The sequence below is a fragment of the Excalfactoria chinensis genome, chromosome 2 (genome assembly GCF_039878825.1).
Source record: "Excalfactoria chinensis isolate bCotChi1 chromosome 2, bCotChi1.hap2, whole genome shotgun sequence".
Lineage (NCBI taxonomy): Eukaryota > Metazoa > Chordata > Aves > Galliformes > Phasianidae > Excalfactoria > Excalfactoria chinensis.
In genome coordinates this window covers 11,536,284-11,553,721 of record NC_092826.1, presented here as the reverse complement: position 1 = coordinate 11,553,721, position 17,438 = coordinate 11,536,284, and the positions used below count along the sequence as shown (strand labels likewise).

Here is a 17,438-nt window from a genome sequence, read left to right as displayed (position 1 = left end):
CAAATCTGCAGAAAACTGGGCATCACTTGTTCCATTGTACATCAACTTGCTTATTATTAAAAGGGGATTTTATTTTTTATTTTTTTATTTCTAAAGAGAGAGATGGCAGAAACCCAAAACATGGTTTGATCGTAGGTGCTGATGCTTTCGGTAACGATGATGACAGTCTGTAAGCCCCCACACCCCATCCCATGGATGGGAAACAGTGTTTTTCACATCAGTCTTGGAAGTGTTACAGATTCAAGCCTGTCTCGTCAGGAAGAGTAGCAAAGTAGAGTCAAAGACTCATTAGAAAAGGTATCTTGTCAAATAGGAGAGTTACATCGATTTATTTTTTTATTTTTTGCATGATGAGACTGCTGTAGTTATTAAATTACACTCCATCCACTCAGTCCTGATGAGCATGGGTAGATCGTAACACAGACAGCATAGTTTTTCTTCCTTTGTGGTTATACTGACTGATATTGACTTCGTAACCTTTTAAATATACGTGTTTCAATGAAATTATTGCATTTGGGAACTCCAAAACCACTTTGCTGTGTGAATCGTGCTTTAAAAATGGATTAAAGTGTTTAATTCTGTAGGCATTCAAGGGCACAGATCAGGACTTGATGGGAATGTCAGTAGGGTCACAGGAAGGGACCCCATTGAAAAGGGATCTGAGGACATCTTGGACCTTTGCTAACTGTCTGTCAGTCAATATTCAGTGAAAAGTGGTGTATTGCGGAAACTTTCATTCCAGAAGAGACTTGATAGGCCTCCACTGATCTGCTCTAATCAAGACACAGACTCTGAAAATGTTCATTTGCATCAACTCCTCTCTCTGCCTTTACTTTTACAAGCAAGGCAAGCCCCATAGCTTTATTTAGAAATCACCCATCATTAGTTACCACAATCATTTACTAGACATATTTACAAGGTAAGTGACAGTGGGAAGTAATTAAGTTTAATAATCATACTCAATTTCAAATCTGCATGCTTCAAAATAATAATTAATAGAAACTACAGCTTCTATAAAAAGGTACAGTATTTATAGCAGCGTCTGCTTTCTTTTTCAGCTAAATGCATTGACTCTCATGGAGATTAAAACCTCCTGTCTGTACAGCTTCCCCCATTTGTTTCAAAGCCATGTTCTACCTGTGGCACACTTCATAGTGAATTGTCCTCTGCTTTTATTCTGTGTGGACAGATTTTTCCTCTTAAGTTGATGGGGAGAATACCAAGAGGAAGAGCTCAGTGTTGTCCAAAATGGTATTGTAAATGCACCCATCTTGAGTGGTGGCTTTCTGCAAAAGCCGTGTTTTATAGATCAGTGCCTAATGGGTGTGCTTTGTTTCACAGGTGTCATGCAGCCGATGTGAGCTGATGGTCACAGCTGGGGCTGAAATCCTTAATTAAACAAAACAAGAGTCAAGCGAACAAGGAAGGTTGGAGCTGTTCACAAGATCTTTCCAGTTTATTGCTCAACCTGTCAAAGAAGTCACCTTGCGGGTGCCATGGCTAGCAAAAGAAAGTCAACAACACCCTGTATGGTGCGAACCTCTGAAGTGGTGGAGCAGGAAGTTCCAGAGGGTGCAGAAACTGCTAAAGAGAAGGGGCCTGACACACCACAGCAGGATGCTAAAAAAACTTGGCCTTCAGAAAGCTCAGTGAAAGAGTGCGAAGTGGTTGAGGCTAAGCCCCCTGCTGAAAATCAGTCTAAGAAACCTCAGGGTGGTTATGAGTGTAAATACTGCCCTTACTCTACACAAAACTTAAATGAGTTTACAGAGCATGTTGACACTCAGCATCCAAATGTCATTCTCAACCCCCTGTATGTCTGTGCTGAATGCAACTTCACAACCAAAAAATATGATTCTTTATCGGACCACAACACAAAGTACCACCCAGGAGAGAGTAACTTTAAACTGAAATTAATTAAACGCAATAACCAGACTGTTTTAGAGCAGTCCATTGAGACCACCACTAATGATGTCACCGTCACGAGCAGTGGGCTGGAAAATGCAGAGTGTGAGGATTCTCTTCATGGGGGAATTAGCGTGAGTAAAACGCCAATGATGAAATTGGGAAAGCCTAAAGGGGAAACCAAGAAGGGTCCCAAAAAGCCAGAAGAGGGAGTTACGGAAAACCACATGGATGGTTCTCTCCCCCGCATCATAACTGAAGCCACTGAAGCTATCGCATGTATAAACGGAGACCTTCTCCAGGATGTGTTAGCTCATGTTATGCCCTCTGTACAGCTACCACCAAATATTAACCTTGTACCCAAGGTCCCGGTACCTCTGAACAGTACCAAATACAACTCTGCACTGGACACTAATGCAACCATGATCAACTCCTTTAACAAATTTCCTTACCCCACGCAAGCAGAATTGTCGTGGTTGACAGCAGCATCAAAGCATCCTGAAGAACAGATCCGAATCTGGTTTGCTACGCAACGTTTGAAGCATGGTATCAGCTGGTCGCCTGAAGAAGTGGAAGAGGCAAGAAAGAAAATGTTCAATGGTACTATCCAGGCAGTCCCCCAAACCATCACTGTCCTGCCAGCTCCTTTGACAACTGCAAAAATTCCCCCTCCTATCATCCAGACAGCTTTGCCTTGTCAGATACTGGGCCAGACTGGTCTGGTTTTAACTCCCGTTTCAAATGGGTCAGCAGTTTCCTGTTCACCAATCACACTTGCTGTTGCCCCAAACCAGGGACAAAAGAGGACAATACAGACCCTGTCAAATGTCCCAGAGGCCAAGCGACCTCATGTAGTTCAGGTGCCTGAGAGTCCTGCCAAGCTGACTGCTGTACCATTGACACCTGCCAGCGACCGAAAAAAAACAAAGGAGCAGATAGCAGAGCTGAGGGCCAGTTTCATAGCAAGCCAGTTTCCTGATGACGCAGAAGTCTACCGGCTGATAGAGGCAACGGGGCTCTCCAGGAGCGAGATCAAGAAGTGGTTCAGTGACCACAGGTACAGAAGTCAGCGGGGCATTGTGCAAGTGGCTGGTGATGCTTTAGGGAAGGATCCAGTAGCACCTTCCCTGGGCCGACACAGCCGCTCGTTCCACCCATATGCAGATTTTGCACCACAGAGGTTCAAAGAGAAAAGCCAAGAGCAGCTTAGGGCCCTCGAGGAGAGTTTCCTACGATGTTCTTTTCCAACCCAGGGAGAACTGGACAGGCTTCGAGTGGAAACAAAACTGAGCAGGAGAGAGATTGATTCCTGGTTCTCCGAGAGGAGAAAGATAAGGGACAGCATGGAGCAAGCTGTCTTGGACTCAATGGGATCGTACCGAAAAATTAAGGAACAAGGAACTCCCAATGGTGCAATAAACCAAGCAGAACTAATGAACAGCTCCCAGCTCCCTGGTGCTTTATCAGGATCCTCTGCCACACTTAAGAAAACCCAGGAGCAAATTCATCTACTGAAAAGTACATTTGCAAGAACCCAGTGGCCAACACCACAAGAGTATGACCAGCTAGCATCCCAGACTGGGCTCACAAGAACTGAAATCGTTCGCTGGTTCAAGGAAAACCGGTCTTCGCTAAGATCGGGGTTGCTTAAATGGGTTGACCAGTACCAGCAGCAGCATGCTGATGGCCATAACGAGCAGAATCAGAAAAAGGGATCAAAACTCATTGAGAGTCCAAAGAATGGTAATGAGGCGTCTCGACAGCATTACCAGGAGCACAAAAAGCTGAATGAAGAGAATGCGGGGAAGCTGGTGGTGAGACCAAAAAGAGACTGTGAACCACTGAAAGACTCTTTGCTGGGGAATCAAGCAGAGGGTGTGGACAGGTTGGAGTGCAACAGCCACGACGGACGTGAGGAAAACGAGGAGCCAGTGGAGGTCAGCTGGGTGGAGGTGACAGTGGGCGAGGATGACGCCGCATCAGACTGCACGGACACGTGGAGCCAGGCAGCACCTGAGGGCCAGGCAGAGCTGGCAGACTTTGACTCTGAAAGTATATCTGGAGACAATGCCCATGTATAGACAGGTAATGCTCGGGGTGCTCTGCTTCCCAGAGCTGGCCTCACTCTGGGGCACTTCCAGTGTCCCATAGCCCCTTTTCAGTGCATATCCCTGGAGCTGGATCCTGGCACCTGCTGGGTGCCTGAACACAAGGGATGGCCATCCTGTAAATAGAAGCAGCTGCTTGGTAGGCGGGGGTTAGCGCTGTTTGCCTGGTTCCTTCTCTCCTTGTAGGTCAAATCCCATTTAAGAGTAATATTTTTTTTTTGCATCAATCGATTAACTCCTGAAATGTCTGCCTTTAAATATAACTTCTGCTGAGGTTGATGTAAAACATACCAGTGGAGCCGTGCAGAGGCTGACTAGGTGACACTAGTTCCTGACATTCCTCTTGCTAAGGGGTTGTTGATCTCCTACAAACAGAGGCCATGCCTGGCTTTGCACCTCTTCTTCCTTTGACACAGAATAAAAGCTGTCTGGGGGAAGAGCCTGGGCCAGAGATATTTCTGTATGCAACAGCAAGCAAAAAATTGCTGTAGGGCCTGAAGTGGCTCATGCAAATGTGCTCTTTTCCTCTTGTAGGTGAGAAATGTCTCAACCCTGCTTTGTTCTGCTTGCTTACTCTATAGATGTTTAGGAAATGCCCCAGACTAAGCAGTGTGGGTGTTTTTGCAGCTTTTCTTCGCAGGATCCTGAATTTAAAAGGAAGATGAGGGGCCACTTTTTTAGGAGAGGAGTGTTACATGATATTTCAGTGTGAAAGGATGTGTTGTTCGGAGACCTGAAGTCTGTTTCTGATCACAGACAGACAGGTATAAACAGGAGCAAGTGCCATCAGCACTTCTTGATGGTGTGTTGAGCTGAGCTCACCAACCTTCAGTGTTTTGTGCATGTATGAGGATGTACGGGATCAGAGCTCGTCTCTCCAAGGCTGGGATCTCCTTCAGCTAGGATATACTCGACAGAAAGCTCAGCATTGACAATTAAAGAATGCATCTTTCAGAAAAAATTAATATTCCCCTGATGTCTAACAAGTACAAGGTACTTCAGTATTTGTTTTTAAAACTTTTCCAAAGGTAATACAGTAGCCAGGACTGGTAGAGGTCCCCACACTTGCACTAAGGCCATTTGCTATTGAAGAGCTAGTGCTGGGACTGAGCCACTCCATGCTGCAGGGGTGCAGATTTTTCTTAGCAGCCTGTGCTGGCTGTGTAGAGCTGGGGGCATCTCTTGTTGCTGTGCTGGTGCTGCAGAGGTATGTGGGGAGACACTGAGGCCCTGGAGTGTGTCCAGAGAAGGGTAGCAAAGCTGGGGAGGGTCTGGAGCACAAATCTTATGGGGAGCAGCTGAGAGAACAGACTTGAAAGGTGGACCCTAATGAGGTTCAACATGGCGAATTGCAAGGTTTTGCACTTGGGCCAGAGGAATCCCAGACATCTATACCAACTGGAAGGAGTAGTCCTTGAGAGCAGCCCTGCAAAGAAGGACCTGGGGGTCCTGATGGATTTGAAACTTAACATGAGCCAGCAGTGTGCTCTTGCAGCTCAGAAAGCAAATGGTATCCCAGGCTCCATCAGGAGAGGGGTGGCCAGCAGGGCCAGGGAGGTGATTGTCCCTCTCTGCTCTTGTGAGGCCCCATCTGGAGTACTGTGTCCAGGTGTGGAGCACCCAGTACAAGAAAGAAAGAGAGCTGTTGGAGAGGGTCCAGAGGAGGGCCACAAGGATGATCAGGGGACTGGAGCACCTCCCCTACGAAGATAGGCTGAGGGAGCTGGGCTTGTTCAGCCTGCAGAAAAGAAGGCTGCGGGGTGACCTCATTGCAGCCTTTCAGTACCTGAAGGGAGCCTATAAACAGGAGGGGAGTAAATTGTTTGACAGGGTGGATAACAGCAGAACAAGGGGAAATGGTTTTAAGTTGAAGGAGGGAAGGACTAGGCTGGATGTCAGGGGGAAGTTCTTTATTATGAGAGTGGTGAGGTACTGGAACAGGCTGCCCAGAGAGGTTGTGGATGCCCCAGGTGTGATGCCTGGAGATGTTCAAGGCCAGGTTGGATGGGGCCCTGGGCAACCTGGTCTAGTAAATGGGGAGGTTGGTGGCCCTGCCTGGCAGGGGGGTTGGAGATTCATGATCTTTGAGGTCCCTTCCAACCCGAGCCATTCTGTGATTCTGTGAACCAGGACTGTTCAGTCATAGAAGAGGAGGCTCAGGGGAGACCTCATTGCTCTCTACAACTCTGTGAAAGGGGGTTGTGGTGAGGTGGGGGTTGGCCTCTTCCCTCAGGTAACAGCGAGAGGATGAGAGGCAGTGACCTCAGGTTGTGCCACAAGAGGTTCAGGTTGGATTTTAGTTAAAATATCTTCTCAGAAGAGTGGTGAAGCATTGGCACAGGCTGCCCAGGGAGGTGATGGAGTCACTGTCCCTGGAGATCAAGAAATGTGGAGATGTTACTGTGAGAAATAAGGTTTAATGGGTAATGCTGCTGGTTGGTGGATGTTTAGACTAGATGGTCTTAGAGGCCTTTTTCAGCCTTAATGATTTATATGATTTTATAGCAGTGGAGGGGACCTAGGACTGTTTTCTCACAAAGCTCTCATGCTGCACCCTGGTGCTGACCATGGCACTCTACAGCTGGAGGGGGGCCCAAGGGCCATCTGAGTTGAACTTTAACAGGAACTTTGCAATAAACTTTCACCAGTTTATTCTTTTGCTGAGGAGCTTTCAAAGGGCTGTAAAATGCAGCTGCTGAGAAGTGATGCACCAGAGCAGGGTTTTCACGATATGGGTCACTCAGGAAGTTCAGACAACCATTTTGCAGGACGGAGGCCCAAAGCCTTTCTCTCTTTTGTTCTGCTTTACCCTCCCAGCACATCTCAGCCCAGAATTGTTGACACCAGCTTTCTGGTGCCCACATGGGACCAGCCATGGTGACATGTCAGATGGGAGCTCTCTACATTGATGAAAACAATGAAAAATCCACCTGGTTTTTCTTTCAGAATAGATGTTTACTCTCCGCTTAGTGAAGGCCATCTACTGTCTTGCTTAATTTTTAACTAAAACTTTGGAGTTGAACTAATGGGTCATTGTCTTAGGTGACACCCAGAGTATGGCCGAAAGACCAAGAGGCTTGAAGATGAGATTGTTCCTGCTTGTTCTTACATAGAAGTGTGATTATTCTTCACATCACGGCCCTCAGCACCTCGGAGGAGTAATGTTGCCATCTTGACTGCAGGCCAGAGGCACTGCAGAGTGCTGAACTGCTTACAGGGGAAGTTCTCCTCTTGATCAGCCACGATGTGAAACTTCCACTGCTGAACTTTACATTTTGCAGAGATGTTCCTTTGATATTAATGTTGTTGTTATGTTCTCAGCCTGGCATGCACCCTCTAAAATGAACATTTTTCTGCATTCAGTTTCCATATTTCTTTTGTGGCGTGAATTCCTGCACAGCTTCTGTAAAACCTGAACTGCTGCAGAACTTTTCAGGTCCCTTTTTGTTTCCCCATGTAGTTCTAGAAGCCATTAGGTTGTATTTGCATTACAGCCTAAATGCACCTCATACCGTAGAAAATGGTTTCTTCTAAAGTGATGTGTGTTCAGTGGTTGCTGTTTCTGTTGCAGCTGGTGGGACTTTCATGGCCACCTGACCTCAGTGGAGCAGAACTCACACATGGCTCTGAAATCTCATTCACGGGTTGATAAAATCTCTGTTGTGATTAGAACTGTGGAATCTTTAAGGTTGGAAGTGACTGTTAAAATCATCCAGTCTAACCATCAGCCCATCACCACCATGCCTACTGAACCATGTCCCTCACTGGCATAACTCCATGCTTCTTGAAACCTCTAGGGACAGTTCTGCCTGCTTGAAGCTTTTGCAAAAGTCCCATGAAATCCATGGAGCAAGATCAGGTGTCCTGAACGCTAGCCATTTCAGTAAGGTGCCTTCTTGATGCTGAGTGGCTGCAGCAAGGTGCATTGAAGCCATCACTATAAATGCTCCTGGTACTACATAATGAAGTCTCATGTCCCTTGTGTGCCAGTAGAGTGCCTTAACTTCACATCCATCAGTAGAGAGATTCCTGCCTTCTGACAGCCTGGGTCAAAATCAGCTCTCTTATCACCATTTGTGCAAGCCAGATGAACAGAAACTGCCCTTACGTTAAATCCATCAAATCATAGAATCATAGATTGGCTTAGGTTGGAAGGAACCTTAAAGATCATCTACTTCCAACTCCTTGCCATGGGCTAGCTGCCACCCACCAGCTTAGGCTGCCAAGGGCCCCATCCAGCCTGGCTTTGAACACCTCCAGGGATGGGGCATCTACAGCTGCTCTGGGCAGCCTGTGCTGTGCCTCATCACCCTCTGAGTAAAGAATCACAGCTCAGCCATGTGAGCAGGAGCCGGCTGGCAGCCATTGCTGGCTTTCTTCACAGTGTTGTCTCCCTGTGAGGTTTTCCCAAGATTTCCTCAGATCAGAACTTTTGTTTTTCCTCAGAAATTTACTTCTTCTTCACCAAAAAACTGCTGTTTCAGAGTTATTCCCACACCCTCCATCTGCCCCAGCCTCGCAAGGTGCAGCTCCAAAGTCTGCAGCTTGTGGTGGGAACGAGCAAAGTAGAAAATGCTCTTTGCAGCCATAGAAAAGCATACAGTGTCCTTAAGTATATCTCTGCTGCACTGTGCAGCTGTGACCCCACAGGGCACATCCTACAGCTCCAGGAGCTGTGCCAAGATGTGCCAAAGGACAGCCAGGTCTGGGACTGCACACCACAAAGCTCCAGAGAAAGGTTCTTCCCCAGAGGGTGGTGGACAGCCCCAAGCTGCCCTGGGGCAGCTACAAAGAACACCTGGGCAATGCTCTCAGACATAAGGTCTGATTTGTGGGTGGTGCTGTGTGGAGCCTGTAGTTGGATTTGATGATCCTTTTGGTTCCTTCCACCTTGGGGTAGTCTGTGATTCTATAATGTTTGTCCCTTCTGCATCGTGCTGATGAGCATCAGTGCGTCTGGGTTCTGCTGGTGTCCTCAGCTCTTTCCACCAGGAGCTGATGTCAGTTGTAGGTAGCATTGTACATTCTTCACCATCTGAGATGGTTAAGAGCCACCAGCACTGGAGTTTCTGTTCAAGTAAGTTCCCATTTTTCTTGTGGTTCGATGTTCTATCCATAACCATGGCTGAAGTGCCTGCTGCCCAGATTGGGCATCCTAAAGGCACTGTGGGACTTCCCAGTGGTTTCTGCAGAACTGATGCTGACTCGCCATTTCCCCAGAAAGCAGTAAGCCATGTTGGAGACACAGGCTGAACAGCAATGAAGGACTCCAGAGGGAGAAGCAAAACCAAAAACCAAAGTAACCATTAAACATTCTCAGTTTTTAAGGAGCAGGAGGTTGTCTGAGGAAAGGCTACAGGGACAGGGAGGACTTTGCTTGTTCTGTTGGCGTAGGTCCCTGCCCTTTTTTGGGGGGCTGGGCTGCTTTGCTCTTGGAGTTGTGGATGCCTAACAGAGCCCTCTGCTTCTGTGGGAGGTAACAGAGAAGCCTTCATAAAAGGTGTGAAATAAGGGTTATGGTGAGCATGGGTGCAGAGGAGCAAGCCTGTGCTGCTGCATGCAGCTTCAGCACAGGTACTTGCACTTCTTGTACTCTCACACTTCACTCAGTGGGGAAAACCATGCTGAAAGTCATCCCTAATGGAGAGACCTTGCCTTGTGTCCATGTCTGCTCCATCAGTGTGAGGCTCTGCCCAAGGGGTTTGTGGCAGCAAGGGATCAGCAAGAGGCAAAGCTGGGCTGTGTTGTCCCCGTCAGCAGTCTGCAGGGGGTATCATCAGAATACTCATACCACAGAACCAACCATCAGGCTATGATAGGGATCAGCTTCTGGTGTGGCTCCTAGCAAATGCAGTGTCACTGTGTGCATCCACAGGGGTGAAAGATGGATGCTGTGTTAGCTAACAGCTCAAGTGTTTGTTCAGAACATCTTTTAAAGTAATACGTTTCTTTAATCTTTTGCAGGGATACTCATCAGCTGCACTGTCCTGACAATGAAGGGGAAATTCTGTCTGAAAATAGAACATCTATTTTCCTGCCTGGGGTCAGACGGCGTGTTGTGACTCCACATCTCAAATCGTGCTTGCGGAGGCACAGTGAGAAATCCTCTGGTGGAACGTCGTCGTGGGGTTGTTCGTAGTGCCAAAGTCCTACTACTGCATTGAGAAAGAAAAGAGAGAAAAACATGGGTCCTTGTATATAGGTTACTCCTCAGCTTCTTTCCCACCCACTTTCCTGCCCAGTCTCTTCCTGTACTGGAACAGATTTGTACAATGTGGAAATTTTGTTAACTTTTTAATAGGTGCAAGTTATTCTTGCATACAATGCCATGGGAAAATGTTAGGGTTGGTTTGGGGGAGGGAAGTGTGTTTTGTGGGGAGGAGGGAGAGGAGATCTTTTTTGAATCACTGAATCCCATTATGGCTGATGCTGGCAGGGGCCTCAGGGGTTCATATGATCCACTCCGAGCTCCAGCAGGGACACCCAGAGCAGGGGGCCCATGGCTGCTTCCAGGCGGCTTTTGGAGTCCTCCAGGGAGGAGAGCCCACAGCCTCTCTGAAACCTTTGAGGAAAGTTTTGCAATCTTTTTGGAATCTCTTTGGTGCCAATCAACATCTGATCCCGGGTTTCCACCCCACAGCCGTTTACATTTCAGCCCACACAGTGCGCTATGGGTTATGGGGAGGGGGGGGTCGGTCTGGTTCGGTTGGGGCTTTGGGGTTTTGTTTTTTTTTCCTGTTTTGACTTCTTTTGTTTTGTTTTATGGCCATTTGCTACTGAAGTATTTAAATCTCTGCTTTCCTGTGCTCCCCTGAAGCGCGCCTTCTCCAGCTCCTGTGCTCCACTCCTCACAAAGCGGGCCAGGCCGCGGCTCTCCAACGATCTCGCTGGAACACCTTTTTCTGTTGGTTTGTTTGTTTTTAGCACTTTTTGTTTGAACACATAGAGGGGCTGGGGTGACAAAATGATGATGCTTCATAACCTGGACTTATTTGCCTTTCCTTGGCTGGCACAGAGATGGACGACAGAAACAAACGTCCATCCTCCGGCTCTAGAAGTTGTAGCACACAACTGACGTTTCCAGTTAACCCTTGCCACTAAATGGTTAGATCAGTTCTAGGTCCCCGAGTGCACTTGTTTTCAAGTACTGCTAGTTTTCCTTTTGTGCGGGTGTCTGTGCGTGCGGCTCTGAGGAGGAGCAGCGGTGGGTGCGGGAGCGCGAGCTGGCTGCATTGCCAGGCCCTACCCCTGTTTCAGCACACTGCGCAAGTACAACGCTAGGGAGTTTGAATAAATCCTACTTTTCTAACTTGTTGCTCATTTGTTGTAACTCAATAAAACAAAGGCTAGGCATTTTGGTAACTTTTTTCTTGTCTCTTTTTTTCTTAATTGAAAACAAACGTTGGCCTCTTCCCGCTCTGCGTTGCAAATGGGAGCTCGATCGTTTCAGAGCTGTGATTTGGGTTTGTGGTGATCGACAAACACCAGCCAGATGAAAATGAATGGCTCAGCCTGCTGCAGAGAGTTGGTTTCCTGGCATCAGGTGGTTGTTTCCCAAATGAAGGTGCCAGGGAATGGGGAACCAAACCTCTGTCCCATGCATGGGGTACTTGCAGGGTTTGTGAGAGGCATCTGTGGTGCCAGCAGCTGGAGGTACCACACCAGGGCACAGGGCTGTGCCAGGGGTGTCCCTTACCCCTGTGAGTGCTGCAGCAGCACAGCAGCTGAAGTTTAAGGTGAGGAAAGAACCCCACTGCTCCAGCAGCACCTGTGGCCTGTTGGTGAGCACGTACCTGGGCTGTGTCATTGACCGCAGCAGGACATGAGGCAGCCCAGGGCAACGGCTGCCTACGTATAGCTGGATTTCCCTCACAGCTTCACATGGGCTGTTGGGTGGGTGGATAGATGCAAGTGTCAGGTGGCAAAGGAGAAAATGCCTCTGACGCCTTTCCTCTGGGGCTGCAAGTTGTAATAGAAACTAATTGCCACTTCTGCTTGCTTTGCTTACATGAAAGGATGCTAATATTTTAATTGCCCTTGTGCACAGTTTTGAACAGCCACTTGGCAGCTTAATATTCCAGTTTGCGTCTCTCCTGGCTAATGTGCGTGTAAGGATGTGTGTCTGGAGTGCTGACCTACTTTGTTTAACCAGCAGTGCTCCGTGCATCTCAGGAGCTCTCAGCAGAACAAGACCCACCTGGGCTTTCTGTTAGCGCAGCACCAGACACAGAGGGCTTGGGGCAGGGACCAGCGCCCTGGAAGATTGCTGCAATTCAACTAGAACAACAGTGGCAGCCCTGGAAATTGCTATTGCAGAGATAACAAAGTCAGAGCTCTCCTGGAGCAAACAAACTTTGCTTTGCCAGCCTCAATTGGAAGCAGATGGGTTTGTATGAGCAGGTCATCGATGGGACCAAGACTTCAAATGCTCATCACAGAAAACCAATCCTGATTCCTCTTTAGGAACATCCCAGTGCCACAAAAGGACTGCTTTCAAGTGGACGCCTGAGCAAGTTTGCAAAACAGGCACCACAAGCAGGCTTCATTATAATTAGGAACACCACAGCGACTGCATTTCCAGGAGAGGGCAAGGCACAATCAGGGTGCTGTTTGTGCTCCACAGTGACCAGGGATGTCCTTGGGCACAGAACTGCATTGCTCATGGATGGAAGCAGACTGCTGATGCTGGATTTCCCTGTGCACAGCTCTGCCTCCCCTCTGCACGGCCTGTCTAAGGCAGGCATTTGTGCAATGCTATTTTATTTTTAATAATGTTGCTTGTAAACAAACAAACAAACAACAAAACACTCAGAGGACAGGAATGAGTTGAACGAAGTAATCCTTGCTTTCCTGATGTAGTCTCCTTGTACACTGAGATGAGGATGTTCTTTCTTTACATGCGTACACAACTTTCCTGCCTGCTCAATAACACACTTTGAATGAGCTGCCCAGAAAAGGGGTGAATTCCCATCCCTGGAGACATCCAAGATCAGGCTGTATGGGCTCTGAGCACCCTGATCTAGCCGTAGGTGTCCCTGTTCATTGCAATGGAGTTGGACCAGATGGCCTTCAAAGGCCCTTCCAACTCAAATAATTCTATCAAAGATTCTATGGTGATTGGGAACAAGCCACCATTTGCTTCCTATTGCCATTATTCAGGCCTTGCTTTGTGTTGTAGATGCTAACGAGGCTGAACTTTTTTTGAGCTTTGAAAGTAGGTTTTTCTATAGCTGATGTCACTGCAGCACAAGACTCCACCATGGCTGAAGAGCTTCTAGGATGGCATGCAATAGAGTGACAGGGCACTGATCCCTCTCACAGCCAGGAAGCTAAAGCAAAGGCACATCCAGGTCCTCTTAATGCAAGAATATGGTTGAAAACAGCCATCAACCACAAGGATGTTTTTTTTTGCTGTGCTTGACCTTTTCACAGACTCACAGAATCATAGAGGTTGGAAGGGACCTCCAGAGATCATCAAATCCAACCCCCCTGCCAAAGCAGGTTCCCTACACCAGGTCGCACAGCTCGGCTTCCAGAAGGGTCTTGAATATCTCCAGAGAAGGAGGCTCCACAACCCCACTGGGCATCCTGTTCCAGTGCTCTGTCACCCTCACTGTAAAGAAATGCTTGCATATGTTCATATGGAACTTCCTATGCTCCAGTTTCCCCTTGTCCTGTCTCCACACACTGCTGAGTTTTCTAGTATTTTTATTGTATATTATGGGATTACTGCTGACATGACTGCACCTCATGCTCTCACCTTGCCTGCAAACAAATCCCAGATGGAGCGTGAGGAACATCTGAATGAAGGATGAGCTGCTTTGGGTTTGATGCCAAACTGCCACCATTGCCAGTGGAAGGGCATGAAGACCAACATTCCTCTTCCTCTCAGTACTTCTACAACAGTGACACTGTTGCTGCTCTGTCTGGGCCCAGAGAGACCAAAACCAGTCAAATTGTATCTCCTGCACCAGTTCTCAGCAAGGTGGGCACCTGACAGCTCTGTCTGAGGAAGCCAGAAGCTGAATTTGAGCATTTGGGAAGTGCTGGACAGAGACCACAAGAACGATGGTGACCAGACTGCTTGAAGAGCCTCATAGGATTTGACAACTCCCCATCAATAAACACCACAGAATCCCTGGAAATTCACCATGTACTCAGCCTTGTCTTATAGAGGAACATGCTGTTGCTACCAGTTGCTCATAATTTGACCAAATTTCAATGTATTTTTCTAGAGGTGATGAAAAGCAGCACTGGCACATCCATTTCCCTTCTGCAGTAATTCCCCTGCAAGGCACCGGAGCTTTCCAAAATCAATGCCACTAGGAATTTCTGTTGCAGGCCAAATTGGTTAGCTTGATTTTATGGAAGTGGTTGAGAGGTTTTTTGGCTGAAGGTTTCCGTGTGTTTAAAGGGAATGAAACAAACACCTGATCTGGGCACCAGGCAGGAAAATTCCCATCTTAGAGCAGTAGCAGGTTTCCTGCCAGAGGACATGTGCTGTGAGTATCCCCTCCACAATGACACAGAAAAACACCCACCACAGAAAATGCCACTTTTAAACTTTGCCCATGATCGTGTCACTAATTTGATTCCAAACCTTGATGTATTGGATTGTGTGGTTTTTGATGTTCCATCCAGGAAGGGATGATGTGAGCACCTCTTGCCTGCCATCAGCTGAGGGCTGCTCTTGGCTGGTCACCAACACTCAGCTGCCACGCACTGCTTTTCCCAACCACAGTAGGGCTGCAACGTGCCACCAAGCATCTCTGCCCCAGCAATCACTTGTGACACATTTTAGTTGCACACGTCACAAAGGAGCGCTTGGGAAATAACAGTCCCATCTGCTACCCTCAGAGTTGAGAATTTCAGAGGGAGGAAAGTTTCAGGGCAGAAACGTCAGCATTTCAATAAAAACCCATTTTTCAACTAAGCCATTGCAGGGGCACTATTCCTAACCTCAAATTCCTGGTGGGAACCTTTAGAAGTATCACTTAAAGCAACGGGCAAGGGAGGCTGCATGCAGCAGCAGCACTGCAGATGCAGGGATCACCCCCAGAACAGGAGCTCAGTACCTTCCAGACCACTACAGACCAAGGCATAGGTTCTGAATGATTATGATCATAACAGTAATTACATGCTGGGAATTCAGAATTTAGAGAATTACACAGGTAAAGCAGCAACCAAGATAAATAATATTCATGCATTGAAATTGAATAAGTAGCATTCAAGACTTCCACCACTGCAACTTTGCCCATTATCTTCCAGTAGCTCTGGCTAATATCCAGTAGCAAAAATACACTCTTAAATGGGAAAGAACTAACCATAAAGGCACACACAATGTTGTAGCACAAGTCAGTGTGGTATCCATGCAGCAAGGGAAGTGTATGGAAAGGAAGCTTTTTGTTCTCTGAAATTGGAATCAATGAAATGAAGAACTTCCATGGTCATTTGATCAGTAATTAATGGAACTCTACAGATGAGGTCTATGGGTCTTGAACATCAATCTGTAAATGCTCACTGTCAGCAAATTGGCTTGGGCAAAGTAAGAAGGATAGCCATGAAACGTCTCTATACCCAAAACATTCCTCTTCATACTTTTTCAAAATTACTATTATTTTGTAGGAGCCATCTTACACTCGTATCCAATTCTTGCTGCCCTGCATTCCTTACTCTTTCTCACAAAGTCCTTTCCAAGAGGCAGTGACACAAAGGATGTCACAGACATTCAGCTCTGCTTCCAAGAACATCTACCTCCACTTGGGTCAGCTGTAGCTTCAATTCATGATCCACGCCAACTACTGTGGCCACGCCACATTATGGGTCACATTGACTCCGCAGGCCCACCTCTCCCAAATTCATCTCAAGGTAAGAAGATACTGATGAGGAAGCTGAAGCGAAGGAGCTCTGCCACAACCTGGAATTACCACTACATTGAATCAGCTGATACCACAACACTTGTAGAGTGGACAGTTTGGTTTGGTTGCAACTTGGGTTGGAAAGGACCTTACAGATCACCTGCTTCCAACCCCCTGCCATAGGCAGAGCTGCCCTCCACCAGATCAGGCCGCCCAGGGCCTCATCCAACCTGGCCTTGAATGCCTCCAGGGATGAGATAGCCACAGCCCCTCCAGGCAGCCTGTGCCAGTGCCTCACTACCCTCTAAGTAAAAAGATTTCCCTAAAAGGGGGCTCTGATGTTTCTGGAGCCATGACAGAAAAAAACACACCCCAGGTTGGACAAAACCAAGCTCCAAGCCTGTTCTCTAGTCCAGCTATGAACTGAACCCCAGCTGGGCAAACAGCCAGAAACACGGGCACCCAGACTGAGGGCCCGTGGGTTTGAGATCCATGCTGGTGCCAGAGCCCAGGTGCCCAGAGCAGCGCCAGGAACACAAGCCAGTCTGGACCCGGGCATCTCACCAGCAGTGTGCTTCCAAGGCTCCCTCTTAGGGATTTAAACAAAAGGAATTTTAATCTTTTTTTGTTGTTTGAATGCCAGTGTTTGAATGAGGGAGATGGAAATTTTAACACGAAGCCACACACTGAAGGTCACGGAAAGGCGATGCAGACATTGTCTTCAGTAACGCTAAAAGAAAGACCAGCCCTGCTGCGTCAGAGCAGAAAAAGAAAAAAAGGAAAACGAACAAAGAATACTTCTTTTGATTGGAAAGAAAGTTTCTCCATGGCCGGTTGTGGTGCAACATTGCACAACGGAGAGTGCTGTGGCTGGGAGCAAGGAGAATTAATTACTTTGCTTTCTGAAGCATGTGCAGCTCTGCTCTACTGTGCCAACTCCGGGAACGATAAGCACTCACCCAGAGAGCACAGGGATTTTTTTTCTCTGGTGTGAGCTTTGCCTGTCGAAATGACAGCAGGCTGCTGAGCCTTTGTTTTCTTCATGCTTGGCCTAAGTGTGAACCTGGGGAGCACGCCCTCTTTCCAGATGCACAGAGATGAATTCTGTGCTGTCTAGGGGAAGGGGAGTCGGACCAAGCACCTCCGATTGCTGGGAAGTGCCCACAGTGCTGACTGCCATCGAGATGGCAGATGACAGCATCTCATCACAGACAAGGTTGTGATGAACACAGATGCATTTCCAGCCCACTAAGTCTCTGTGGATTTTGCTTTCAAGGGCATTCCAGCATCCAAACAAAGCCGAGGCACGTCTCTCCCAAAGCAAGCAGGCAGTGGGGCGGCAGCATGGAAGGATGGCTCCTATGCTTTGTCCTCAGCTGCACAGCAGCAAGTCGCGTTGCAAAATGAGCTTACTGCTGATGTGCCTGGCCTTTCAGGGGCTTGAATTGTTTTGTTTTCTCAATACTCCTGCTCCCCTGACTTGTTTAGGATGAGTTTCATACATATATATGTCTGGGAGCTGAGTTCATATAAGTTGCTGAAGCTTTCCCCCTCTGCTCACAAATAA

General features: G+C 47.6%; 1 protein-coding gene across 3 annotated transcripts in view; it reads left to right on the top strand.

Annotated features, from left to right (window-relative positions):
• The window catches only part of ZHX2 (zinc fingers and homeoboxes 2), a 67,298-nt gene extending 55,919 nt beyond the window's left edge, over positions 1-11,379 (top strand). For all 3 annotated transcript variants that reach the window (XM_072329326.1, XM_072329325.1, XM_072329323.1), the window contains exons 3-4: positions 1,342-3,990; positions 9,978-11,379. In XM_072329326.1, the coding sequence (XP_072185427.1) occupies positions 1,497-3,986 (2,490 nt within the window). In that variant the 5' untranslated portion in view covers positions 1,342-1,496 and the 3' untranslated portion in view covers positions 3,987-3,990; positions 9,978-11,379. The remainder of the gene's footprint in view (positions 1-1,341; positions 3,991-9,977) is intronic.
• The last annotated feature ends 6,059 nt before the right edge of the window (positions 11,380-17,438 follow it).